Here is a 27,429-nt window from a genome sequence, read left to right as displayed (position 1 = left end):
CAGATTCGTTAACCACTGAGCCACAACGGGAACTCCAACACATCCTTCCTTTCTTGGAAATTAATGCTCCCAGGAAACTCTTTGTCTTGGGGAAAAGGAGAGAGTGGGAAGGCTTGCCATCTCCCCAGGTTTTCATCCTCTTTCATCTTGGTCAACTCAAGACAATCAAGCCCTGCCCTGCCGTTCAGATCACCACCTCTAGGGCTATAGTTCATGAGGGCAAGAAGAAAGGTGCAAGGCTCATCAGGAGTGCAGAGCTAGCTGTGTCTTGACCGGATCAAGGGTGAGGTCAATGAAATAGGCAATGACAGAGCTCAGAACAATAATTTTATGATATTATAAAGAGTGCCTGGCTATAAAGTGTAAGAGGTGGGTGCTTTTCAAGAGTGGCTCCCACTTTTCACAGTTTGCCTCAATTTCTGTGAATCCTTGACCTTTAGCCATGTGGTTAGACAGGTGGTTTGTTTTCTTTCCATTCTATTTAGTGATCTGCTGGGTTATCGCTTATGGGTACCTGCATCTTCCCAGCACATGAGGGAAGCAAATTATAAGGCACAAAATTTTTTTCAGCCTTCTTTGTTCAAGGGCTTAGTGCTAACTGCTCATCACATCTTCAGTGATCTTGGCCAGACTCCCGTGAGGGTTAGCTTCTAGGCTACCAGGCAGAGTTTTCAGAGGTGGTTATCAACCAATTCTTTCTTCATCCTAAAACCTAAGGCTTCTTATCATCCATGAGATAAGTCCTAATCATAGGCCCTAAAAGATCAACACAGCTGCCTCCTATTTAAAGGTGTCAGCACTGTGCCCGAATGTAAGGCCTTGTATAGAATTTGTCCCCTAAGTATTTATTAAGCACACACATAACACACATAGTCATTGACTTTGTGGGTTATAAGCTGTGTACCTGGAAATCACCAACATAGGTTATTACAAAGCTGATGGTCTCATAGACACTTATAGGAAGAAATCAAATTTAAGTGGTGTGTGTATGAGAGAGAGAGAGAGAGAAAGCAAATTGAACAGTTCAGTCATCATCCAGTTGTCTTGCTTTTAATTCAGGGGAGGATTAATACCACTCCCCCAGTTTCTGAGAGGGCCAGGTGGAACAGAAAGTAAAATCCTGGGAACCAGGTTGAAAGGCAGAAAAAGGGGCAGGACAAAGCATGGTGTCCTTGGAGGAAATGGAGAGAAGTCCTAAATTGGGCTTGATTTGAAAGAACTTCCCTTTCATCTGTTGTAAGTTGGAAATTGGCTGACCCTCACCACAAAGAGCCTGGGCTGTGCTTTTCTTTCCTGGCTCCACGGGCAGCTTGTGCCAAGGCTGTACGCAGTTGTTTAGAGTCCTGGCTCCCTGGTGGCTCTCCCTTCATTGACTGACAGGGGGCACTGGAAATGGGTGAAGGGTATTAGAAAACAGCTAGAGGGAGAAATAAATGAGTCATCCTCTCAACCTCCTAGGCCTTTATTCCTTGCATTTTCTCCCTGAAAGTTGATTTGGGTCCGTTGGGAAATCATTCGTGGGAGAGAGAGTGACTCTTGATGGTTCCGTATTTGTCAATGCCAAGGGCTCTTTGGAATGCACATTTCCTTTGTTCTCTTCCTCCGTAGTGGTGGGAGTTCTAGATAAAATATTAATCATAAAGGTTTTTTTTTTAATCATTTCCAGTGGCACAGAAATATTAAGAGTTATGGCTGCGAAGCCTTGGTACAGCTATATTTTACTGCCCACGTGTCTTCCTTGAGATGACACATATGCTTTTCATTTTGTTGCCATTACTCTCCATGAGATCTCAGGGCATCAGTCATCTCTGTGGTGGAAAAATGAAGACAAGGTAAAAAAGCGCTGGTCTGTAAGCACAGGCGATATGTTTGTATGCAGTGGTAAGGGACAGTCTCAGACTGCAAAACCCGAACAGACTCTGACTGGTAACCTTTGCAATGAGATTCATCAGTAGTGAAACCAGAACCCCAGCCAGCAGTGGGTATTGCAGAAGTGTTTGGAGAAGCTGTGTTGCCGGCAGGCAGCATATGTGGAAATCACTCCCCAAGGGCAGTGCGGTGCAATCAGAGTCTGGGCTGGGGTGAAAGAGCAGGAATGCTGGCCCCCAGAACATCACATCAAAAGTACCGATAATGTTCCCCAAGGAGGGTGCTCTGGGCTGATGGCCCCCCGGCTCTCTCGGGTGCCCGTGGGAACCCAGGCTGGGCTTTACAAGCTGCATGGCTTTTCAAGTACCTGTGATGCCCAGGTTGCTTTTATTGTCATCAAAGTGTTATTTTCCATACTGAGAAGACAGATCACAAGGACAGAGGGCTGTGATGAGCATAAATACAATTAAATTAGGCTGCGGTAGAAAGGAGAGTCATCGTGTTGTGAGTATCTGTTTTGTGTTTTACATGGACTCTCTGTGCCTTTCTGAGTTGGGAGCTGTTATTATTCTTAGATGAGGTGACTAAGGGGCACATGGCTGGTAGCAGTCTAGCTGGGATTTGGACGCCTGCAAGGCTGAGTAAATTCATATGCTGCTCTAATGGGGACAGGTATACGTCATTGGCTTAAATTTGCTTCTTGTTGAGCATGGGGAAAGTGAATTCCCAGCCCCAGAGCAGCACACGCCCTGGTCCTCCCCACACACAGTTCCCTGATTCTTCAAACACTCTAGGACCTCCGCCGAGAGCCACACGGGGGCAAGCGCCACCTTCCACTGAGACGGAACAGGTCAAGGCTGCCTCCTTCATGGCTTCATTTTTCTCCCGACCACTTCAGTGCAGCCGCTCATCCTGTCTGCTCCACTTTAGAGCTAGAATAAATAGTTCATGGTGGGTACTGTTCAAGTTTAAAGAAAAATGGAAAGGATGTTCAGACCAGGGGAAGTCAAAGTATCCCTCTCAGTGATAGAGCTCGTTTTTTTGTTTTTGTTTTTTTCCCTGATTTTTCACACCAAACTGAAAACATGCACTGTCGGTCACACATCCACTCCTTGGTGAAGTGTGAACGACTGTCTCTGCCTAAAGGAGGCCAGAGTTATTGTACTGTCCTGTGTGAGCATTTAGTTTACTTTGATCCTTGGCCTCCTACCCCCATTCATCCCAGCGAGGCTTCTTCCAGATGCCCTTCTGCTGTCACAGAGAAGCCCAGCCATCAGAATGGGGATGGTTCCAAATCCATCCATCCCCACTCGTGAGAATAAATGGCCTCTCTCTTGTGTCAGTAGGAAGTAAATCAGATGACCCTTCAGTTATTCACCCTCTTCAAACTTTTGTCTGACCTCGAAGCTTAGAGGAAATAGGCTGGGGGAGAATATAGTGTTTCCCGAGGTTTCATGAACAAGCTGCCCATGAGCCCTTTGTCCTGCATGTCTGTGGCTTTTGTGTTTGAATGCATGTGAGGTATTGCAGAGAAGAGCTCCCCAATCCTCTCACTTGGTTAAGATGCCAGCGTCTCCCCAGGGGCACACCCTGGCTATTTCCCAGCAAAAAAAAATGCTCTATATCCCCCGACTGTACCACATAAGCTAATTAACCTCTTTATAGATTTTTCCTTCTCCTTATTTTAATTCTCAGCTGGTATTTCTCTAGGCCCTGGGCCTTGGGAATTGCAGATTCATTTGTTGAATTTCTGGCAGTGTGAGAATTTCTAATAGTTAGCTTTCAGTTCTCACATGCAGTGAAGTAGGAGAAAATAATGGAGGAAGAAAACAAGACTGGGAAACATCTTGAAACAACAGCCATGCTTGAAACTGGCTAGGTGGTGAGGCCGCAGACGTGTTTCCTTTTGGCCTTGTGGGGATTTACGTTTTCCTTCTTTCTTTCCTTGCACGGCCATGCAGTAAATGTCTGTCTCCAGGGCTGCTCAGAGTACTTTGTTGTCAGGTCCCTTCTGTGGTTCCGTAGACCCACCTTCTTTCTGGTTCCACGGGGAACTAATAGTCCAGTACCCACTGTGACTGTGAACCCAATGAGATGTGTCAAATTTCAAACCGTCGAGGGCTTAGAAAGTACAGAGCAAACTCTTGTGGTGTTTGTGGCTTTGCAGTGTCCTTTCAACAGAAGGACATTTCTGAAACACTGAGCAGCAGCCACCCCTGTGGTGTCTAGAGGTTCCTGGGGCTATGAGCTATGGCACCTGGGGATACACAACAGAATCAGCTTTGTTCCTTTGGGCCTGAGACACAAACCATTCTTCTGCCTGTAGTCACAGCCCAGCCTGAATTCACCTCATCTCCTGACTTACCAGACCACTTTGTATTTACTCTCCACTGCTTTTGAAGAGGGAGTAGAGTAGATAAGTACTTGGGCTACCTGTGAACACCTTTTTTGGACATTTGCCCCTGCAAGATGTTTTAAAATCTGTTGATGAGCAGGTGACGTCTAGGGGGTGCATAGAAAAATAGCTAAAGCTTGTATCCGGTGTTTGCAAAACAGGGCACTTTCAAGATGATGTGTAGTTTGATTCTGAAACTGCCTTGGCTCTACCTAAGTCAGGAGCATTGCTTATAACCAGACAGCATTTGTCACCCAGGCTGCTTTAGAAAAATCTACTGTTTCTTCATGCAGAGTCAGGTGATAGACGTTGAGGGATCTTTTGGATTTATTTGAACCTGGGATTTTCCGTAAACCAAAGGCATGATTAATAGTGTCTCTGCCTGTATCAGGTGTTATTAGCCAAACGTTTCTTTCAAGAGTTTCGCTCTTTTATTTTCTAAACTAAATTGGCATCAAGCAAAACACATTTCAACTTCAAAACCAGCTTTAGCCTGGCAGAATAAGATGTTGTTTTAAACCAAAATTGGGGGATGGGACTGAGGCAGGATGAGCACTGCAGATTCTAAGTGATCTTCAGTGCATTCAAAGGTTTCCTCATTTTGAATCTTTGCAAAAAGCCATATGATTAATCTACATGCTAGATTCCTTTTCATTGTGCTTTTCAGACCACAATTCCCAAAGCCATTACCATACCCCCAATGAGAAAATACTCATCTTCCTTATTTGAAGACAGAAAAATCGTATTTTTCCCAAATAGACTTTTTGTGCTTATATTTTGCACATCCCTTTCAGGATCTCTATTGTTGTGTTATCTGCCCACAAACTTTATCACAATATGATGGATTGAGTTATGAAACTGAGATTTTTTTATTTTATTTTTTTATTTAGGACTTAGCTCTTAGTTGGAAAGGGGTAGCTAGATAATGCATCTCTTTTGGTCAGCAGTTGAGAGTTTTTGTCCAGTAATAGACATGTGATTCATAATAATATCATAGTTTGTTTTCCACTGAAAAGAGAGGCTTACGGTTTTGTTAAAATCAACACAATGTGAACTTCTGGGTGATGGTTGTATCTTAGCTTATTTTGGTGATATATACCCAGAAACCAAATTTACAGGTGCAGGGAGTCTGGTTTAATAGAAAGTTGGGAGCAAATATTAAAACCCTAGGAATGGACTTCTCCAGTCATCCAGGTAAAGCCTGAAATCCTATAAATTAATTCATCATTTCTTTGTCTTGTGACAGCCTGATAGGGGAAGAGTGTGGGTGGTCTTTGGGGTCAGAAGAATTGGAGAATGGGCTTAAAGAAAATCAGTTCATCATTTAAAGACTATTTGGGGGTTTTATTCTTTAAAATGCTTTTAATAATGGATACCCCACATTAAGAAGATAAGTATAATGAGTTCCAGAATGTCTTTGTTGTGTTGTTCTATAAGTACTAGAAGTTACTATTATTTATTGCTTAAAATAATGTAATTCTTATGAAAGAGGGTACTTAATGTGTTACTAGTCATTTGTATTTTGGTATGAATTGAGGAGTTAAGAGCAGATTTTTTTTTTTTTGATGAAATCTAAAGAGAGGTTGAGATGGCTGATTATCTGAGCCATGATCAAATCCTAAAAGTTATGAAACATCATAATTTTGCCAGTTGTGTGTGGGGTTTTTCTTTTTGTTTTTTATGGGTTGCTTTTTTTTTCGTGTGTGTGTGTGTGTGTGTGTGTGTGTGTGTGTGTGTGTGGCGGGGGCAGGGGGGGGGTTGTTTTGTTTTGTTTTGGTACCAGGAGTGGGGTATGAAAGTTGTATGTTTTTAAAAAGAGGTTAGTGAAACAGTGGAAGGCCAGCTAGTTATATGTTTTGTTCTACTGAATTCTCCAGAAGTATTTGTAAGTAGAATAAAGACATTCCTTGCTATTTTCAAATCTTTAACACCTAATTTTAAACCTAATTTTGTAGGTTTTGCTGTTTAAGGGAGAGGGTGACTAGATTCATTGATCGGAAGTTTCCTTTGGGGAGGGTGGTAGAGAAGGTTTGTCACTTGCCTTTACTCTAGGATCTTGGTGGCCCTGCCAGCCTAGATCTCTTCCTAGTTGTGACATTTGAGATAATTTAAAAACAAACAAACAAACAAGAAAACCTGCCTCTTGATTTCTTATATTCTTGAAGTCAGATCTCCAGGCAGGAGGGTAAAATAGCCATTTAGTCCCAAGCTCAAGTTCCGGGTTGGGGTAAGAGAGAAGCAAGCCAAGGCTTCATTGCAGATTTTGCTTTTAGCTTGATTTACCAGGTAAACCAAATCTGAGGGTGGAAGAATGGAGCCAGAGCAAAGGGCCTGAAATCAGAGGCCTTCCCAGCCTCCCACAGGCTGCCAGAGAGACTGCTCTCCAGTCCTGGCTTCATATTCCCAAATACTTCTGTTCTTTCACAAAACTAAGGAAAAGCCATGCATTCTAAAATACTAAAAGCCTCATTACCCCTCATACCATTTACATTTTCTTTAAATGCCCACTTTTTCTGTCTTACATGGTCAAATCTCAGCTGTTGATTTTCAACTTCTAAGGGACCTGGATGGTGTCACCTGGTTCTAGTGTAACCCAACCCACTGCCCCCATCCCTGATTTGCTTTCTTACAAAACTTGGATTTGTTTTCTCTTCAATAAAGAGATAAACTCACCGAAGTGCTTTCTTACTCATCAAAATTACATCGTGAATGTCAAAGAAACAATTCTATCCAAAGATGGACAAAATTGCTCTGACTTAATTCACACTGGCAGGCCACATGCTTGCTTCAGTACTTTTCCTTCTAAATGGGGAGAGCAATGCAGTGCTCCCACCATTACGCCTTAATATGCACACACCCTGACTTGAATTATCAGAAGATAAATGGGAATTTATGACACTTTGAGGTACGATATGTATACACGATGCTGGTTCTTGCTATGATTTTGTTTCCATCTTTTTTTTTCTTCCCCCACCCACAGTGTTTAATATTACCTGTTCATATAAGTGATGTGTTAATTTTCTACCAGATGCACAAATGCCTTTAATTTTCTAGTTCTTATGTTCAGAAGATTCATCCAGAGTTAAGTTCTGAAGTCTCATCAGTCATTTATTCATTACCCACAGTAACACTAGGCTGGAGCCAGCTGGCAAGCATAGGGAAGGCATAGAGGCCTTCCCTTTCCATAAATTGCTTAAGTGAAGATGTATTTATGAAAACAAACACACACACAAACTATAGAGTAACACAAAAGGTTTCTTAGGTGATCAATTAAGTAAAGAGAACACCTGCATGCCCCAGAATTTAACTGGGCAAATGAATGTCCTTCCTTCAAAATAGAGGACAATACCTATTTCTTTAAAAAATAATGCAATTGCCTTGCATATCTGGGGGCTACCTTCTTTTAGAGGTGAGATGCACAAACCACAAAGTAGCTTCTTGGTCATTTACCACTTTGCCTTTCCAGTAGTTATATCCAACTTGATCTTCCTCCTTCCTTACCTGTTTGGAAAGATATTAAACTCTTTTTTAAAAAAATCATATATATTTTCTAACAAATATAGATGGGTCATAATTAAAATATTTAAAAGAATGTGGTACAGGCAATCTCAAAATGATTTTAACATCAATGGTATTAATGCCTAGAGACAAAATCAATTTTGGGTGCAAGTCCCAGTAGTTTTGTTAAATAAAGTTGGATACGTTATTTACATTAAAGATCAAATAGGTTATATAAGAAATTCAGGTTCTTGATTATTTAGGCCCCAGATAAGCACATATATGCTCTGGGTCTGAGTTAGATGAAAAATCTCATAATAAGAAGCATCTTGCAGTGGCCTTGCACCTTGCTTGTGCCCTAGTCCTGGGCTGCTAAACTGCCTGGGCCAGAGGAAATTATCCCAAAACAGTGACAGAAAGGTCGATAACTATTATGGCATTTCCTTCTTCTCACTTTTGGGCCCAGATGTCAGTGCAGGTTGTCAAAATCATAACCCGAACATGTTCAGACATCATCTGACAGCAGGAGTGACCAGCCTTATGCTGAAACAGAACAAAGCAGCCTTGACGCTCTTAAAATCACCATATTTTACAAGTATTAAGACATCATCATCTCTCCCTCCTTTAGGAAGTCTTTCCATCTGTGTGCTGGTCTCTGCTGTTTGTCCAGGTCTTCCTAGGACAAGCAGGCAAGTTATGACGTGTGCTCTAGTTTATCTTCCAATATGCCATTTTTCACCTTTGAACTGTCCAGCACTCAGTCTATGTAGGTGATCCTTTTTGGTGGGTTTTGCTGGTTTTCCCACTGCCATTTAGAGGAGCTGTAGTCATTCTTTGGTCACGCACATAGTTTTAGATGCACCCTAACACTGTAAGCTGGTGGTCCTTTGTTAACTGGTGCCTTTGAACAAGGTACATTGTATTTGACAGTGATCGCAGAACTATCAATGGATGATTGCTGCAACAGAGGGCTGTAAGGGAAAAACAAAGCTCTGACATGGAAGCCTGAAATCCCAAATGGAAAGTAATAATGGAAATGTGTAGCATTTTCAGAGCATCATGCCTTTTATACTCATCTGTCATCTTACAACAACCTTAGATGTCATTACTCTGGATTTACTGGTAGGAACTGAGACCCAGAGAGATTAGTGATTCACCAGTGGTCACACAGCTGGTAGGTGCCAGCCTGGTGCAGAACCAAGGTGTTCCCTGCTCCCATAGCTGAAGGAGTTGGAATCTTTGCTGTTCTCCAAAAAGAGCTGCATGGCCTTGGAGGAGGAGGATGGAAGGAGTTAGTATCATTGGGCACAAAGGTCTCCAACAGCTCTAACATTCTTTTTTCCAGTCTCTCAAGTCTACCAGGTTTGAGCACATGAGATTAAAGAAAAGGCATAATTCAGATTTCCAGGAATCCCTGTCCCTGAACATTTTGAAGAACCAGGGCTTGGAATCCATCTTGGAATGTTTTAAAATGCTGAAGCTGTTTAACCCAGCCTCATTTCTGTGAAGAAGCAGTCTCATCAGTTAATACCAGTTTCCCAGCAGACAGGACCAGCTGGTGTTGCCCAGTGTCCTCCCCACGAACTTTAGAGGGTGCTGATGCCAGCACAAAGCAAAGCTTCCACTCAGGCAGGAGGAAGCACCCTCTGAGAAAGCAGTGGTCCGTGCAGACCCATATAAATGGGAAGTTTTCTGTAACACGTGCCATCTGAGATGTGGAGTTGGATGCGATCCGGATGGGGAAGTAGTAAAGGCAGAGGCATGGGGAGGGTGTGCGGGCCTGGCAGAGAAGCAGCCCTCACTGACTGCGTGATTTTGTGGCTGCTCACGCTCCTCATCCGTGGAATGGGGATGGCATCAGTACCTACTCTACATAGGTGATGCAAGGCTTAAATAGTAACCCAGGTAAAGTCCCAACCTGCCCAGTAATTACTCAGGGAAAACAAACTAGTGGCTACTAATAGTGAGACTGGAACAGGAACAGCCGGAGCATCTTGGTAGGTTGGGTTGGACGGGTCTTGGCTGACAGGGGAAAACCCTGCTGCTTCAAGAGTGGGTGAAATACATTTTTAAAAAGTTAAAAAAATTAAAAAAAAAGATACAAAGGAACTTAATTTACAAAAGAGAAATAGTCTCGCAGACATAGGAAGCAAATGTATGGTTACCAAAGAGGAAAGGGTAGACAGGGATAAATTAGGTTGGAATTAACATAAGCAGACTACTATATATAAAATAGATAACCACAAGGACTTAGTGTACAGCACAGGGAACTATACTCAATATTTTGTAATAACCTGTAAGAGAAAAAAATCTGAAAATATGTGTGTGTGTGTATAATTAATCACTTTGCTATATATCTGAGATTAACACAATATTGTAAATCAACTATAATTCAATTTTTAAAAAAAGAAAATTTTTAAAAAAGTGCAGGGAGTTCCCATCGTGGCTTAGTGGTTAACGAATCTGACTAGGAACCATGAGATTGTGGGTTCAATCCCTGGCCTTGCTCAGTGGGTTAAGGATCCAGAGTTGCAGTGAGCTGTGGTGAAGGTCGCAGACGCGGCTCAGATCCTGCATTGCTGTGGCTGTGGCTGTGGTGCAGGCCGGCAGCAACAGCTCTAGTTGGACCCCCATCCTGGGAACCTCCATATGCCACGGGCAGCCCTAGAAAAGGCAAAAAAGACAATAAATAAATAAATAAAATAAAAATAAATTTAAAAAGAGTGGGTGAAATAAATAGCTTTGGAATAATTGTATGTGAGAATGTGTGAAGAATATTTCCTGCAGGCTCCTCACTTCAATGTATATTAAAGGGAGGGCAGGGATAACTAATGTCATAAGTAGCAAATTTGACATTCTTTCATTTGCCTTTTGTAATGAATTATTCCAAGCTGAATTATGTTTACCACCAGCGTTCCATGTGAATATGCCTCTTCATGTATAATATCCTTAGGGCTGCCCAGGATGGGGTTAGTGGTAACTAACTGCAGCAGGCTTCTAATTTACCATTCCACCAGCCTCCAGCATCCTCAGCCTCCTTGGATTATCTGGGTGCTAGTGAGTCTTCTTAAAGAAAATGACAGCCCCATTTACATTTGAACAAATCTGATGTTCACATTTGGGTATATACCTAGACATACCTGGGTTGAAAATATGTGATGTTCTATCTCCTAATCATCCTAAAACATCCTGGTACTTGATAGCTAGTGGCCTGCAGTGCAGTGAAATAATGACCGACATTCCCCTTCAGGGTAGATTTATGTTTTATAAACTAAAATGATGCTTCACTATTTTTGTTGCCGTGTTAGATAGCTATTTACTTTTAATGTTTTTATAATAAGAAAACACTGCACAAAAATTCATTTTAACAGAGTTTCATAAGCTTCTACACTAGAGGTAATAACCAGAAGAACACTGAAAATAATACTGTCATGTTCACTTGCATTTTAAGTCAGATTTATAGCTTTCTTTCATTTATAACTCGGTTCTAGACTGAAAGCAAAATCACAGTCTTATTACTTCTTATTCAAAGGTTGGGGGGAAAAAGTACCAAGTGAAATGAAATACCACAGGATTTGGCAGTAAAAGTCTGGATTAAAACCTTGGCTTTGCCATTCTTTCACTGTGATTTTGAATAAGTCCCCTAATCTTTGGCTCATTAGTGAAATGGGATAATATCAATACTGTAATTGTATTACTATTACCTGTAATGTCACCCCACTCTTGTGACTCAAACCTGGACTTATCATGACCCTGGTCTGTTCTGCTTTTCAGATCTTCAGTTTGGAGCATCCCAATCTCAGAACACAGCCCTTGACTCTCCTGTTTACACTCCCTACCACCCTGCACACCTGTTCTTTGTGAACAAGCCCTCCAGTCTCTGTCAGTCTCTCAATACCCTTGAAACTTGAATAATCTATCTTTCCAACATTGGGCCCCACCAGTCCTTATTTTAGTCGTTTTAAGCCAACAAGTGCTCTCTCCTCTGTTATTGCCAAATGTCCACCTTGTAGTCACCTTCCTTAAGATCATTTCAACCATTTGCTTTCTTTCCTGCGTTTGAGCTGTGGGGCACAACTGGGGTGGGGAGAGTGCAAACCCCAGCCTCACTGAGATTCAGGACCACTTAATCATCTAAGGTACATACCTGCTCAGTCCCTTCTCCTGTTCTCTGAAGGAATTACTCCAGACTTTACCTCTGTCCCCTTCCACTGCCCCTGGCTTCAAATTCTCTCCACGGGTGAACTTCTTGCCTGCCTCTTAGAGGAAGCCGAGCCAGTGGACAGGTATCCTGCAGTGTCTCTCTGCCTCTTGCAGTGCATCTCTGCCCACCCACCCTCCTACCTCTTCCCATCCTGTCTTGGTGCAAGACCTTTCCCTTCTTCTCCTGGAGACTCGACTGCCCTCCTCTATGGGTGTGAATGCCCTCCTTCTCCAGTTTCTAGGACCTCCCCCCTTTCTCCCTGTATCACCTCTTCCCTCAGGTGACCCCGTGGGCTGACCAGCCCTGTGAGCACAGACTTCTTCAGTGAGATCTCAGTATCAGTTTCCATCTCTCTCCAGACTCAGCCAACATTTTTCTGCCTTCTTTGTCTCCAGTTGGTCACCTCCCATTTTTTCCTCCCCTCTGTTTAATCTAGCTTCTATCTCTGCCTCATAATTCCTGCTTCTCTCCCCAGGGGGGTCTCATCATTGCCAGATGGAATGAGCCCTTTGCAGTCCTTGTTTCATGTGGTCTCCTGTAGCCTCTGATTCTGACTATACCCTCCTTTTGAAACTCACCACACCCTCCTTTTTGAAATTTTCTCCTTCCTTCACTTCCTTTGACATTGCAACTTCCTCTTTTCCCACCATCTGATTATTTTTTCTTAGTGTCCTTTGTGAGTTCTTCTGTCTCAATCAGACCAATTTAACCCCCTGAGGCTTAGCTTCTCCAGCTGGTTGCCTAGTGGACATGTGTCTGGGTGTTCACCCAGCCTCTAAAACCACGTACATTTCAAACTAAAGTTATCTCCTCCCCTCTTCATGTTTTCTCAGCAGTCTTCTGTCTCAAGAAATGGTTCCCTGACCCACCCAGAGTCACACTCCAGAAAAGTCAGCTCCTTCCCATGTAAAAATTCTGTTGGTTCTACTTCCTATTTATTCATTGGATCCATTCTCTCTGCCACAGACTTGGTTTCAGAGCCTGACTGGTTAAAGAGTCTCCAAATCTTGGTAGGGGATGAATGAACTATAGTCCTCTAGCTGGTGGTGGTTATTGGAGAGGCGAGGAAGGGGTGTGGACGACAGTGACAGAGTGTCCTTTCTGGAATCCAATCTGATCCTGTGACTCCCAGATGAAACCCTCTAGTGTTATACTCTTTAGCACGAAATGGGAAGCTCATCTGGATTGACCTTGTCTATTTCTTCAACCTTCTTTCCTGCTGTTTTCAATACACATGTTGTCACAGCCACACATAGAGTCTGGCTTTTCCAAATATGTGGACCAATACCTTTAATGCTCAGTGCCTTAAAAATCCTTCCCTGTCTTTCTCCTCATCTAGTTCCTTTGATCTTTTCGGACTCAAACTCTTAAATTTGCTACCATTCCTGTCTAGCCCCGTCTGAGTTGGCTGCTCTGGCTCTGATTCTCTGAAATATTGGTCATCTGTCCATCATAATATCAGTTTCTCAAGCTCAGAGTCTGAAAACCTCATTTTGAGAAATTATATATAGCTGAAAACACAAGATTTTGTGGGAGAAACTAATGCTAGAAAGATAAGGTTGCAAATAAACTCCTGAAAGCCTTGTGAAATATTTTTTTGCTTATTAACAAAGCATTAAAAATTGCAGTAAGTGAAATGAACATCTATGAGATGCTACATATCTTAAAACAGATATTTTCAACAAGTCAACACCTCATTGTGCCTTAGTTTCCTTGTCCATAAAATGAAGATACTAATAATACCTATCTCATAGTTGGTTATGGTGAGTTAACATATATAAAATGCTTAAAGCTGTCCTGACATAGTAAACAGTCAGTAGGCATTAGCTGTTAAAAATAAAATATATGCTCTTTATTATTTCCACCTCCTCTATTTTTATTGATGTAATTAGAATCTCTCTTGTTTTGAAGTATGAATATGAAGACATTTTCTTTAACCGATTCTCTATCCCAGTGGTTCAGTGGTGTCTAATTTATTACTTGCAGTTGCAGAGTCATCTTAGTTTCTGCTGTTGTCTCAATCGGAGCCCCTTTTTATTTGACTTGGGAAGTGTTTGGGTGATGTTTATCTAAGCAAGTCCAGCTCAAAGTTGCCTTGTACACATTTCTCCTCTCCCTTCTTCAGGACATGGGACCACCTCAGTCCATGATTTCCAGAATATGGCACGACAGGGTGATCTGTGTTTATTAACGTCTTCTGAAACATTCTCTCTGTCTGCAGTCTCTTTCCCTCCCACCCTCTCACTGTCTCTCTTTTTCCTTCTGCTTCCCTCTCTCTCTCTCACTCTAGTTCACATTTAGCACTCTGCCCTCTACCTCGAGTTCCACTCTCCAGTTTTCCTTACCTTTGTTTCCTTCATGTTTTCAAGACTGCTGTACACAAACACCTACCTCTATTCCTTTTCTACTCCCCACCTCCAATTCTCTTTTTCTTACCATTTAAACAGGACTTGATATTCATTTACTTAAAATATCCACAATATTAAAAATGTATCCTCTAGGAAACCCATGGCTATGAGTTCCATGAGTGCAAGCAATAGTGTTTTATTCATATTGTGTGGGTAGGTATTCAGAGGAGAGTTACCAAAAGCAAATGAGATGGTCTATGGGAAAGAAATGTAAAGTTGTTTAAAAAAAGAATTACTGTACATATTTTTAACATCTATTCTGGTCTTATCTTTTTCCATTATGGAGTACTGTAACACCTTCATCATATAAGTCTTAACGATCTAATTCTGTTTGTGCGGAAGTATCTTAAAAGATGTCCCAACCTTCTGAGCTAACTGTGACCCTTCAATCACTCTCACAAATCTACTTTATAGGAACATTCTTTAAATTTAAATTATAAGTTAAATCCATTGTTTCCCTTACTTTTCATATAAAAAGGAGATCCATTGTTCTGGTGACATTCATATAGTTAATGCTTGTTACTATATATTCTTTTCAGCCTGTTCTTAGCTTATGATATAAATCTGTTGACATCTTTCCCCAGATTGTTCAGACCACTCTCACAGGAGTCTCTAACTTTTCTAACTTTGATTTAGGTTGTGGATTTAGTATTAATTCCATCTTTACCTAAAGTGTAGTAACGAAGAGGAAAGGCCTAAGGCCTTTGTTTTGTAGGACCCTGCTCCCTACACAGCTGGCTCCTTTATACGCAATGGAGGTAGACATGTCATCAGATCTGAATTCCTGTGTCCTTTTATTCCAACCTGCTTTTCCAAATCATTTGCTTTAATACTGTATTTCCCAAGAATATCTGAAAATATTGGTAATACAGAAAGTGTTCATAATGGTGTAAAGTGCAAAGTGGTTAGGAAGCTTATACAAATCTTTCTAAGTAGCTTCCTTGCTCCTTTTTCATAATCTCGTAGTAATTTCAGGTCTCTCGTTGAAGTCAAGGCAAGCTCCTGTGATATATATAGAGAGAACCAGTAAGTTGTTATCTTTTTGCCATTGAGTTAATTTTTCAAGTAAGTGAAATCAAATATGGGTGTGTTGATTAATAAAACACAGTCATAAGGTTCATTTCCATCTGACCCTTGTAACACACAGGCTAGTAGATTAAATTTCAAATTGAAAAACATGGTATTTTCTTAATAGTATCCTCCCCTAAAACTGTGGCAGAAATAGTGTGTGACCAGACTGGAGAGTGATTTTTGTACTAGAAAATATATATTGGAATCCAGAAAGTTCCTTGCTGTCTTTTATTAAACTGCTTGAGAAGAGTTTTGTTTTTTCAGGAATAGTGTGTATATTAGAAAATGTATTATTATGTTGATTGAATAAAAAAATATCTTGGATAAGAATAGCTCTAAGCACAAAATTGAAATTGTTTTATGGCCTTAGAGAAATAACCTTTCTAAGATCTCAGCCCTCTTCAGTTTTTGTTTTTTTTGTTTTTTGTTTATTTGTTGTTTTTGTTTTTTGTTTGTTTGTTTGTTTGCAGTAGGGTTGTTCTTGGAGAACCTTGAAAAATAAATTAGAAAAGAATATTCTGGACCCAATAAAAATGGTTCTCTCTCAATGAGATAAGATGGATTTCTCTCTTGCTATTTTTCTTTAAGGTAATTATAGTGTCTTGGATAGACCACATATATTATTTTCTTTTTAATGGTGTCTTCCCCAAAATAAGATGCCATGACTTGAGGAAGCTTTTAAAAAGGAAATAAACGTGAAACAAAATCATACTGTTATAAATCTTCTTTTAGGAATAAAGCCTTTAAAATGAATTTGAACTAGTGCAAGAAATTTTAATAATTTTTAAAATTATGATTATTATGATTCTGACCCCTCAGAGATTGACACACACACACACACACCTATACATAAAACAGAGTCTCAGTAAGTAGTCTATGAATTTAAATTTTCATTATAGGGATGCCATTTTGTTGAATTCCAGGAATTTTCCATTCATATAGAAAAGAATGAGATCAGTGTTTCTTGGAGTTGTGTAACAATGTGGGTTGTGACTAGGGTAAGAAGTTTTTTTACAAAAAAACTTAATTACTATGCCCATTTTATGTGAAATTAGTAGATTTCCTTCATAAGACCTATTGTAAAACTTGACCACATTCCAGCTTGCACTGAAATTCATTTCCATTTATAGAAATGATATCTTTTGGAAAGTTTTTATGAACTGTCATTTTGTTTAATGATGGAAAATTGTACTGATTGTATTTGTGATATGCCGTGAACCCCTGCACAGAAATTGTCAAGATTAGACAACACTATTGGAAGTTATCATGAACCACACAATGAAATGTTGACTCAATAAGGCAAGTCATAAGAATTCACTCTATCTGGTTGCTTCTGTTTGCATTTTTGCCCTATAAAGGAAAACAGGCATAGCAAATATTTCTATTTCCCTTCTGAATAAAATGCATGAAAAGTTAAAGAGGTTTGCCTAGAGTCTTATTGAAAAAATGAGAACTGATCAAATTCTGAATAGAATATCTATATTGTTACCTTCAGCTCCACTGCGTTTACTGTCTTCCAAAGAATTTTTTCATTAATTCTGAATTTGTTTTCTGAAATATCTTTTTCTCAAAAAGAACAATATTAAAAAATGTAAAAACAGAAATATATAGTATGTTTTAAAAAGTATAATTCAAGCTTTTTATGCATAGTATATACAGTTCTTATTTGCATTTTGATCATCACATCTGTAAATTATTGAATGTCCATCAATGATTAACAAATCAATACATTATATTATTATTGGCATTAAATGGTTTATTAACATCATTTAATGGTTTATTAAATCTAAGACAGATTTTTCTTATTATGAGATCCTGAGTGTCATAAGCCCTATTTTAATAATAAAATTCTCTGTTCAGTCATTTGCTTAAAGGAGCATCATTTGATTTTTTTACCATCCTTCCTGAAGACAGAAACCACCACCAATGAAATAAGACATTAATGTTGCAAATGCAAGGTTGCTGGGCTAAATGCCTAAGAAATGCAGATAGATACTGATCTTTTTTTTTTTTTGTCTTTTTTGCCTTTTTTCTAGGGCCGCAGCTGTGGCATATGGAGGTCCCTAGGCTGGGGGTCCAATCAGAGCTACATCTGCCGGCCTACGCCAGGTCCGAGCCGTGTCTGTGACCTACACCACAGCTCATGGCAACACCAGATCCTTAACCCACTGAGCGAGGCCAGGGATCGAACCTGCAACCTCATAGTTCCTAGTCGGATTCGTTAACCACTGCGCCACGACAGGAACTCCTGATCTTTTTGATAGTATGCAAGTACCTAAGGCCCAAGATGACAGAAATCAGGTCCTGATGACTAGGTTTAAAATTAGACTTAAAAGTTGAAACTTGGGCCATATGCCTATATCTATTCAACAACTGGAAATGAAGAAGAGGAGGAAGAAAAGGCGATTCTTCAATCTTTTGTGCAGATGACCTTAGCTGATTGAGATCTGAAATGTTTAGGCAAATTCGCTAGCTCCATCTTTCCAGATTTGCATCAAGGAAAAGTTATCCAGTGTCCTCTTTGGTTCAAAAAGCACAGACAACCACATCCTTAATTTCTACCTATGAGGCTGATCTGTTAGCTGCTGCAGTTAGTTATATAATTTGGAGATGTAGATTCTATACACCTCTGCTTCTATACTTTATAATGTTTCCATACTCATATCATTTTTAATCCGTTATCAATATTTGAATAAAACAATTATATATATTTACACAAATAAATCTTCCTAGACAAGAAATACTCTGATAGTCAGGCATTTTGTTTTATATCTCTAGTCTTTACCCTTTAGCCTTAAGGAGAATTTTAAATAGAATAAAAAAGGGGTAATACAGGGAGTTCCCATTGTTACCAGCAGGTTTAGAACCTGACGTATTTTCCGTGAAGATGAGGGTTCGATCCCTGGTCTTGCACAGTGGGTTAAGGATCTAGCATTGCTGCAAGCTGCAGCTTAGGTCGCAGATGCAGTTTGGATTCAATGTTACTGTGGCTGTGGCCTAGGTCTCAGCTGCAGCTCCAACTTGACCCCTGGCCCCAGAACTTCCATATGCCACATGTGCGGCCTTAAAAAGAAAAACAAAAAGAAAAAGAAAAAGAAAAAAAAAGTAATACAGGAAGTTCTCTTGTGGTGCAGAGGGTTAAGGATCAGGCGTTGCTGCAGCTGTGGCATGGGTCAAAACTGTGACTCGGATTGGATCCCTGGCCCAGGAACTTCCACATGTCATAGGAATGGCCAAAAAAAAATTTTACGTTAAATTTTTAAAAAGGGAGTGATACATTCTTGCTTGCTTTACCTATATGCAAGGCCAATCTGAATGCAAAGTGTGGCCTGTAAAACACTTGCTTCTCTGAGCCTCTCTTTCTTCATTTGATTACCATAGTTTTTCTATCAGTTGCTATTGCCTTCAAATAATAGATGCTGTGATTTTTTTATAAAGAAAACAGAGTGACCTGGGAAAGTTTTTCCACAGAGGTTTGGAATGCATTCTTGCTGCCCATATTGACTGAGTGCAGACACTGATCTGCTGCTGAAGATAGAGAGTGAGCAAGACAAAGAGAAGTGTCTGCCCTTAAGACACCTCCATTCTAGAATGAGAGCTGTCCAATACACAAGATAAATAATAAAACCCATCATTTGTTTGATGAAAATAAAGCAGGGAAGGAGGATAGTAAGAGCTAGGGGTAGAGCTGAATTTTTAGACAGGCTGGCCAGAGAGAAGGACTCCTAAGGAAGGTGACTTTTGAGTCAAGATCTGAAAGAAGTGAGCAAGAAAATAGAGCAGAAGGAAAAGAAACGCAAATAGCAGATGAGGTTAGAAACAGAACCTTTTAGTAACACTGAAAACACTGCAGTATCGCTATCATTTGCCTAGGAACCATACCAAGCGTTTTCATATATATTAATTTAATTCTAACAACAGCCTGGTGAGCAAATAATTTTATACCTGATTTAGACATAAGAAAACTATTGACCAAAAGTAATTCTAGACCAAGGCTTCTCATACCTCCTCCAAAGCTTTTCCCCTTAATCTCTATACTCTTTCTTAGACTAGGTGAAATCCCTGTTTGAGATGAGAAGCTTGGCTGAAAAGTGAGCAAGATGCCCTCCTTGCCCTTCTCACCATCTCTGAGCAGTCAGTCTAGGCAGGAGGCATGAAAATGTGGTGGGAGAGAAAATTTTCACTGGACTCAGGGAAATCTCCCCGTCTAAGAGGAAGCTACCTGACAGGTCACAGTAGGATTGCAACTAAATTTACCTGCAAACCAATATACTTACTAACTAGTAAGCTGCCTGCCCATTCCGGCTTGCCCAGATCCTGAGGCATACATGTCATATTTACTTAAAAGAACCCTTTTTCTTTCAGGGCGTCATCATATTTTGCCCAGCATTATTGAGGGAGGGTGATGACTTGTGAGAGGCACATGAGTGCTTACTCCCAGCAGCTAGCTTCCTAGAGATGGATGTGTTTGCTGACAAATGGCTATAGTCCACGTTGGCCACCAGTTTGAAAGATTATAAATATGTAAGAGCCTTCCTGCCTTTATAAAACAGCTTTCCTTTTTCCAATGTCCTTTTTGTCCTTTTTGCCTCCTACCAGAAGAACAATTTGCAGGCCTTTTCTTGGAAAACACAGTCACTAATGCAGTCTGTGCTGACACAGAAGACCTCTGTTGCTGGGGGAGAGATTTCCAGCCTTTGCAGAGATCTGGTAGAACCATGACTGTACCATAATCATTTCATACACTGTGGAGGATCCATATTTGGATAGTTTTCTTTGGCCACTTTCAAGAAACTTGAGCTCTTTGATTCTCCAGTTGCCTAAAATGGGTGAACGGTGTTATTAGTATAGAATAATGTTGCGTATCTTATTCTTTCTTTAAAAAAAAAAAAAAAGGAGCTGCTGTTATGGCTCATCAGGTTAAGAACCCGACTGGTATCCATGAGGATGCAAGGTTCAATCCCTGACCTCACTCATTGGGTTAAGGATCCGGCATTGCTGTGAGCTGTGGTGTAAGTCAGCAGCTGTAGCTCTGATTCAACTCCTAGCTTGGGAACTTCCACATGCTGTGGGTGCTGCCCAAAAAAGACAAAGAAGAAGAAGGAGAAGAAGGAGGGAGAGGAGGAGGGGGAGAAGGAGGAGAAGAAGAATTCTGCTTTCCTTATTTCTTAGAAACAGATCACTTACAACAATGGCAAGATTCCTATATCCGTCCTTTCATTCAAAGAACTTTTGTTGGATAAAGGCAAACACCTTTTTTCTTGTATAGTTGACCTTTATGTTTAAAGCATAAAGTTTCATCATGAGGTGAAGGGTTGTTGACAAGAGCTAACAGTTGTTGAGGAATGAAAATAGTATAGTCTTTCCAGAATTAATGTAATTAGCAAAAATTTTACTTCTGTGTCCAAACATAAACCAAATTCTGTTTAGCCTCAATATTACTTTATCAGTTGTTTCTTGAAATTTAGAAAATGCTGCTTACTTGAGAGTCAGTGAAGATTTTGGAATTGGCCACTAGCAAAACACGAAAGTCAGATGGACGGGCTCTTGGGTATTATCTGAAATGCTATGGGTGTTGGAATTTGAGAAATATGCCCCTCACATGTAAAAACTGCTGAGCAAAGTGGAAACAGTGACACCTCCATCTCTTCCCTACCTCCATTAAAGATCGCAGAGAGCAAGGCCTTATCTTTTGATCTTTGTAACTTTAGTGCCTCTGGGGCTATGACATTCAATAGAATTCGGCATTCATCAAGCACTTAATAAATGTCAAATTTAAGTTCTTTTGAAATCGGGATTTGTCAGTCTTAGCCCCTTTGACATTTGGGACCCAATAATTCTTTGTCGAGGGAGGAAAATGCCCTGTATGTTGTAGGAGGTTTGGTACCGTCTCTGGCCTCTACACACTAGATATCTGTAGCAGCAGTGAGTACTCGTGACAATCAAAAAACTCCCCCAGGCATCCCCACATATCTCCTGTGGGTGGGGCTCATATTGCCCCCTAAAGGGTGTGAGGTTGCAGGGGTTTTTTAGGCTAAAACATATATACCTGATCAAAATTTCTATCTCCAACATCTATATCTTTAAATACACAGACACACACACACAGACACACACACACACACACACACATTCTTACAGAAGAGGCATTTAGTTGAGAGCGCTCATTGTAGTCTTTCTTTCATGGAAATCATTATGACTCCAGTAAATTGCTCACTAAATTTCATCTGCCGCCTGTGTTCCTGCTCAGATACAACTAAAGCCTATTGAAATTGATTTTTGTGTCAGCAACAGAGCAGGGATTCAGTAAGAACATGAAAGCTTCCCTTTCATTACTAGTCTTTTTTTCCCCATATTACTTTAGATTTGGTGAGCCCTAATTATATTCCAGTGCTTCTCCTGCTGACATTTCTTTTGTTTTAATTAAAACTTCTGGAGATTTGAGGACACTGTGGGAGAGGGTTTATTCATCAACAGCCCTGATAAAGAGTCAAATGGGTTCCTATTTGTGTTCCTGCCACCCCAAGAATGATAGCTGGGAACACTGTGGTCCTTTGCTTTTGTTTTGCTCTCCACACTGGTGGGATCCTCTCCCTTCCTGCACAGCTCTGAGCTTCCAGACCCATTCTTGCTGCTGGTGTTAAATGATGTCCTGGTGTTAAATGACCCAGACGGCACTGTGGGTGGACTAGATTCCTATTAAAGCCATAAATTAGGTGAAATGAAATGCAGCACTGCCTTTTTATTATTATTATTTATCTCTGCCTCTGTGCCTTTGGTACCTCCTAGGGCAAAGCCAACCCCACCCACTCCTGACCACGTGGTTATAAATCTGACCACAGGGACCGGTGTCAGGCTGTAACTGACCAACCTATGCAAGGCCTGAAGGGATGACATAATATATCTCCTTAATCTGCAGCTGGGAGGTGTGATGGAGCGAGCACGGGGGTCTGCAGAGGTTCTCTGGGGAAGACAGAGTTGCCTTGTAAAATAGTCCATAGAGAGGGAGCTATTGATTCAAAATCTTAAAAATGTGCTGCTCTTCCCCAGGAGTGGTTGGATCTGTCCTGCCTGAGGTTCATATTCTCTCTAGAAGAGGGGAGGCAGAGATAGAGGAACTGTAGCTGGGCAGCATCAGGGCCTTGCTTTTCCCTTGTCATAGATTTCTCTCCCTGACCTTTTCCTCCCTGCAAGATTCTGAAATGCAGAATTCAAATGTCTGCTCAGGCCTCCAGGGTCACTCTGCAGCCCCGTGTGTGTGTTCACACTTGGGAAGGAGAGCACAAACCAAACCTTCTTGAGCAAAACACTCACAGTGGACCAAGTGGCTTCTTCCTCTGGTTCCTGTACCATGAGCCATCCGTACAGTCTCCTTTTTCTCAAGAGAAAAGCTTTCTGCCCCTCTTCAGCAGGCATTTCCTCCAATTTTACCAAGCTTCTCCCAGGTTACTCCATGATGGGTCACTTGAGTCTCTCTGTTCACTGTGATTGGAGGCCTCTTAGAAGGTCCACCAGGACTGGAAATGTCACATTTCCCAGCATGATTTAGCACCTGCTCTTTGCAAGATGCTGTCCTTGGCAATGTCAGAGGATTAAACAGATGTAAGGCAATGTCCTCTGAGAAGCTTTCTGTGTAGAAGCCATGTGCCTTATATACTGAAAGTCCAAAGGTGTTAGGGACTAAGGATGAAAGAGAAGTTGGTTCTGATACAATGCATATGGGTAAGCCATTAAGAGCTATACACTTTGTTACATTTAACTTTCTGCAGACTGCATGGAGAACAGCCCATCTTTGTATCTTCAGGGTATTAATGACCTCTCTGCCCAAGTGGTCTAAAACACCTGTGCCTGGCTCTCAGATTGCATCCAGCATGAAAATCTCACCCAGCCACCCCTATAAAACCAAAAATAACCATTGGGAACCAACATAGAGTTGTTTATTTTGACTTCTTAAAAAGTGAGAAAATTTAATGAATGGACCTTCTCAAGAAGTTTGCTTAAGTTGAGTAGTTTTATGTTTCTGGAAAATTTTGTAACAAACTTTTTATTCCTCTCCTTTTACTGAAGTTGGGTGGCATAAATTAGATGAGAGCCAGTAAGGTCTTTTACTTTGTGCTCATTTTTTGGGTTGAGAGAGGAGGTTATTGGGAAATGTGTTCTTGGCTCAAGGCCATGGCCAAGAGACTGGTTCTGCTACTTTTTTGAGCTCTCATCACCCCACAGCATGTCTGCTCGTCACTGCTGTCACTTCAGCTGTGCATGCCTTTCCTGGGTACAGGCATCAGGCTTCCTGCCATGGAATCTGCATACGTTAATGATTGTCTGCTCAAAATTGTGACTATTTGATTTTTTTCCTTTAATCATCCATTTTGATTTTTATAAACTGAGCCAAACTGGCAGCCGTGAAGACAGAAGAATGCTAGTTTCTAACAAAGAAAAATGAGACGAGATCTTTTCTTCCCCGCCCTGTGTCTGTGAACAAGCCTCAATTCTCAGTTGGCCCTGCCCCGAACAGTCTTGAAAACAATCCATTTTCTGCCTCTTGGATGTGCCAAGCAGAGGAATTCACAGTGAGTGGTGTTGAAATGGAGAGCTGTTGCTTGGGAACTGTCCTGTATCGGTAGCTTGCTTCATCTTTGCCACAGTTTGGGAGTGGTGAGGTCCAGATCACAGTTCTGCCTATATGGGAAGGAGGATTTTTTGAGCTACAGATGGATGCATATGCAGGCCAAGGAAAAAGAGAGGCTCTGTTAACCTGGGGAAACCCTAGGAGCAGACACTGTGCCAAGCATATTCTGTGAACATTCTTGTTCCTTGATCATAAAGATTTAGAGTCTTTTCATAAAGTTGCCTTGTCTACCTTTTTTGCCTCAAGACATGTTATATCAAAGAAGGGTAGCATTCCTGAAGATGTTCAGATAGGTATCTTAACTATGCTTTAATCTTTACTGTGAGTGGAAAAGTCAGAGTTCACCTTCACTCTCAGAGGAAAAGCTAAAACCAATTTCTGGTTTCTCTGTGATATATGGAGAGGGGAAGTAAATTGGCCTTTCTGTAGAGTTTAAAGAAACTTTATCCCCTAAAATCTTCTAATTTATTTGTAAGTGAAATGATTGTAATTCCTGCTCACAACCTCACGTCAATCTGCTCCCATATACTTTGTGGCTGGATAAAAGTGTGTGTGTGTGTGTGTGTGTGTGTGTGTGTGTGTGTGTGTGTGTGTTGGGGGAAAGATGGAAGAAACTGATGTGGATATATGGATGGTAATAACCAAGAATCTGAATACAACCCTCAGATGTCACTACTTCATTCAGTCTGTTATTTAGCAAATATTTATTAAGTCTCTGCTGTTATCAAGCATTCTGAAAAATGGGGGTGATTCTCGAGTCTTGTTGATTTGACCTCCTGAATATCTCTGGACTCTTTCTACCTCTTACCTTCTCCATTACTTCTCTCCTAGTCCGAGCTGTCATTATCTCTCACATGAATTACTACATAGCATTGTGCTATTATTCTTCCATCATCTTTTCTAGTTTCCTCTCTTCTCTGCCTTGCTTCCAGAGTGATCTTTTCAAAATACCACACTTGTAAATGATTTTACATCCTTGCTTCCATCCTTTCAATGGCTGACCATTGGTCTTAGGATAAAGATGAACTCCTCCAAGTGGCCTGTGAAGGACTCACCAGATACATATACTCTGTTCCAGCTGTACTGGACTGCTTTCAGTTACCCAAAGGCTTAAATATCTACTCCACAGGACCTTTGAACATGCTATTCTCTTTATGCACATACACTTCCCAGTGCTTGATTTAGTTTATTCTATTCATCCTTTAGGTCAGAGCTTTTCTAAAAACTTTCACCCCAGATCTAGTAAGAAATATTATTTAACATTAATACCAAGAACACAGTTAGACAGGTAGGTAGGTAAGTAGATAGGAACATACATGGATAGCTAGATAGATACATAGAGTGAGTCTTTGATTGAGTTCCCTAGGAAATAGATTCTGAGGAGGAGATTTGCTTGTAGGAAGTGTTTTGGGAGGTACTGTCAGGATCAGTTATATGAGAAAGTGCAGACAGATTTGGGCAGGGAATTGCAGTTACAATACCCCAGGCAATTCCAAAAATAGGAGCTCTGGAGCTAGGATGGCCCTTCGAACTTTGACGTAAGTCATGTATGCTTTTACATTCCTAGATCAATCAATCATTGAATGTTTGCCACCTCCAGGTAGGGGGCATTGCCTTCTACAGGGAGCATGACCTTGGGCCCAATTTCTCTCTTTGACTAAAGGCACTTCCTCAAGAAAGACTCAGAGAACCTCGGTCCTGAAGAAGGGATAGGGGTAGCACACCACAGCATCCACTATAGCCAGTTTCTTATGATGCTTGGATCTACTTGCTTTGTATAATAAGTTCTGGAAACAGCTCCTCTAGGATTCTGGCTGGTCTCTTTTCCTAGGCAAAGTTGTAAGAAGAAGCTGCCACCATTACATATTGTCTAATGGCTACACCTGATGCCCTTCATATCCCTCCTCTACCACCTACGTAATTTCCCCTACCTTGGTGAGCATCTTTGCTGGTCTATATGGCAGACTTGTTGGGATGACCCACATCTCCTCATTCCTGAGAAGTCTGAGCTCCTACTCACCATGTCTTTCTTAGGCTCAACTGCTGCTGTTTACAAAAAAAAAAAAGGAGAATGTAAAAAGACTCATCTTCTGCAGCCTGCTGATAGAAAAAGCTGAGGACCAGATCCAGGAATTAATGACTGGGGTAGAAGTCAGAGTCGGATTCTCAATTCAAGCCTGATTGGGAAGGAATGAGACTCTGAAACTTGGAAAAGAGACATCCAAGTTGATGCACTTTAAAGCCTGAAATCACTGATTCCCCGAGCCCTTGGCACCTACGGAAGTGATGTTCCCATTTTGATTGAAGATATTGCACACACCTTGGAATATTAAGCTGACATCCCTTACGATTGTCACATATTGCCTTCAGTTGATGATCAATCACCTCTGTTCTCTATGGTCTTTCTCTAGTATATCAACGGCTATCAGCAAAAGCCGTTGATTCTGTTTTATCAAATAGAATTTAGATAAAATACTACTACTATTTTCCTCATAAACTCTCAAAAGTCTGAAATATTGAACTCACCAGAGTGTTCCCTGGCAGTTGTGCCCTGCTTCGGTTACCCACTAGCAAACATATTGATGGTGACACTGCTATAGCATGCCAGAGGCTATCAGTGAGCCACCTGCCACCAGTGATGGGAGTTCTATTGACAGCTTCTCTGAGAGCCCATCTCCTTAGGCCCTTCCTAGCACCAGCTGTCTTAGGTGGGATTTCCCCAGAAACAGATCCCGAGATGGAGATTTAAATGTAGGCATTTTACTGGAGAGTTCTTAGGATCCACACCTGGGAAGAGAGTAGCATTGTGTAGAGGAAGGGGTTTAAGTGCAGTGCAGTCTCAACAAAGGGCTTTGTCCCAAGGAGAGGTCAGGAGCCAAGCAGACTCCTCAGGATTGCCTGACTTTAGGACTAAAGGACTGAGGCTGCATGCTGCTGTATCAGCCATCCATTGGATCTTGTTATCTCCAGGAGGGAGCATGACCTTGGGCTGAGAGAAATTCCCAGAGAGGGCCTCGGCTGTGAGCTGTCAAATACTTCAGTCTTGAAAGGAGAATCTGGGTAGTGCATTAATTCCTGGACCCGGTCTTCAGCCTTTTCTATCATCAGGCTGCAGAAGATGAGTCTTTTTATACTCTACCTTTTTTTTTTTTTTTTGTATCAATGACAGGTGGTAGATGTAACCGTAACATTTGACCCATGAAACAATGGCTGCCATTATTACATGTTCTACACTGTGATTTTTTTTTCTATTTTGTTTGATTTATTTTCATGGTTCCTATGGTGCATATTTTGAAAATCACCGTATTGGATATGATTAGTAGGTTCGTGTAGGATGCTGTGAAAACACAAAAGT

At 41.0% G+C, this 27,429-nt stretch overlaps 1 protein-coding gene across 10 annotated transcripts in view; it reads left to right on the top strand.

The window, feature by feature from the left end:
• Positions 1-27,429, top strand: part of TNIK (TRAF2 and NCK interacting kinase) — a 405,478-nt gene that overhangs the window by 196,647 nt on the left and 181,402 nt on the right. The window contains exon 1 of one of the 10 annotated variants that reach the window (XM_047786446.1): positions 23,570-24,015. The exons of the other annotated variants lie outside the window; for them this stretch is intronic. Within the exon in view, the coding sequence (XP_047642402.1) occupies positions 23,992-24,015 (24 nt within the window). The 5' untranslated portion in view covers positions 23,570-23,991. Of the gene's footprint in view, positions 1-23,569; positions 24,016-27,429 lie in introns of those variants that run through there. 10 annotated transcript variants of the gene reach the window in all.

Source organism: Phacochoerus africanus, chromosome 1, assembly GCF_016906955.1.
Source record: "Phacochoerus africanus isolate WHEZ1 chromosome 1, ROS_Pafr_v1, whole genome shotgun sequence".
NCBI classification, from domain to species: domain Eukaryota; kingdom Metazoa; phylum Chordata; class Mammalia; order Artiodactyla; family Suidae; genus Phacochoerus; species Phacochoerus africanus.
The sequence above is the reverse complement of the archived record's forward strand: the minus strand, read 5'-3'. Positions and strand labels throughout refer to the sequence as shown.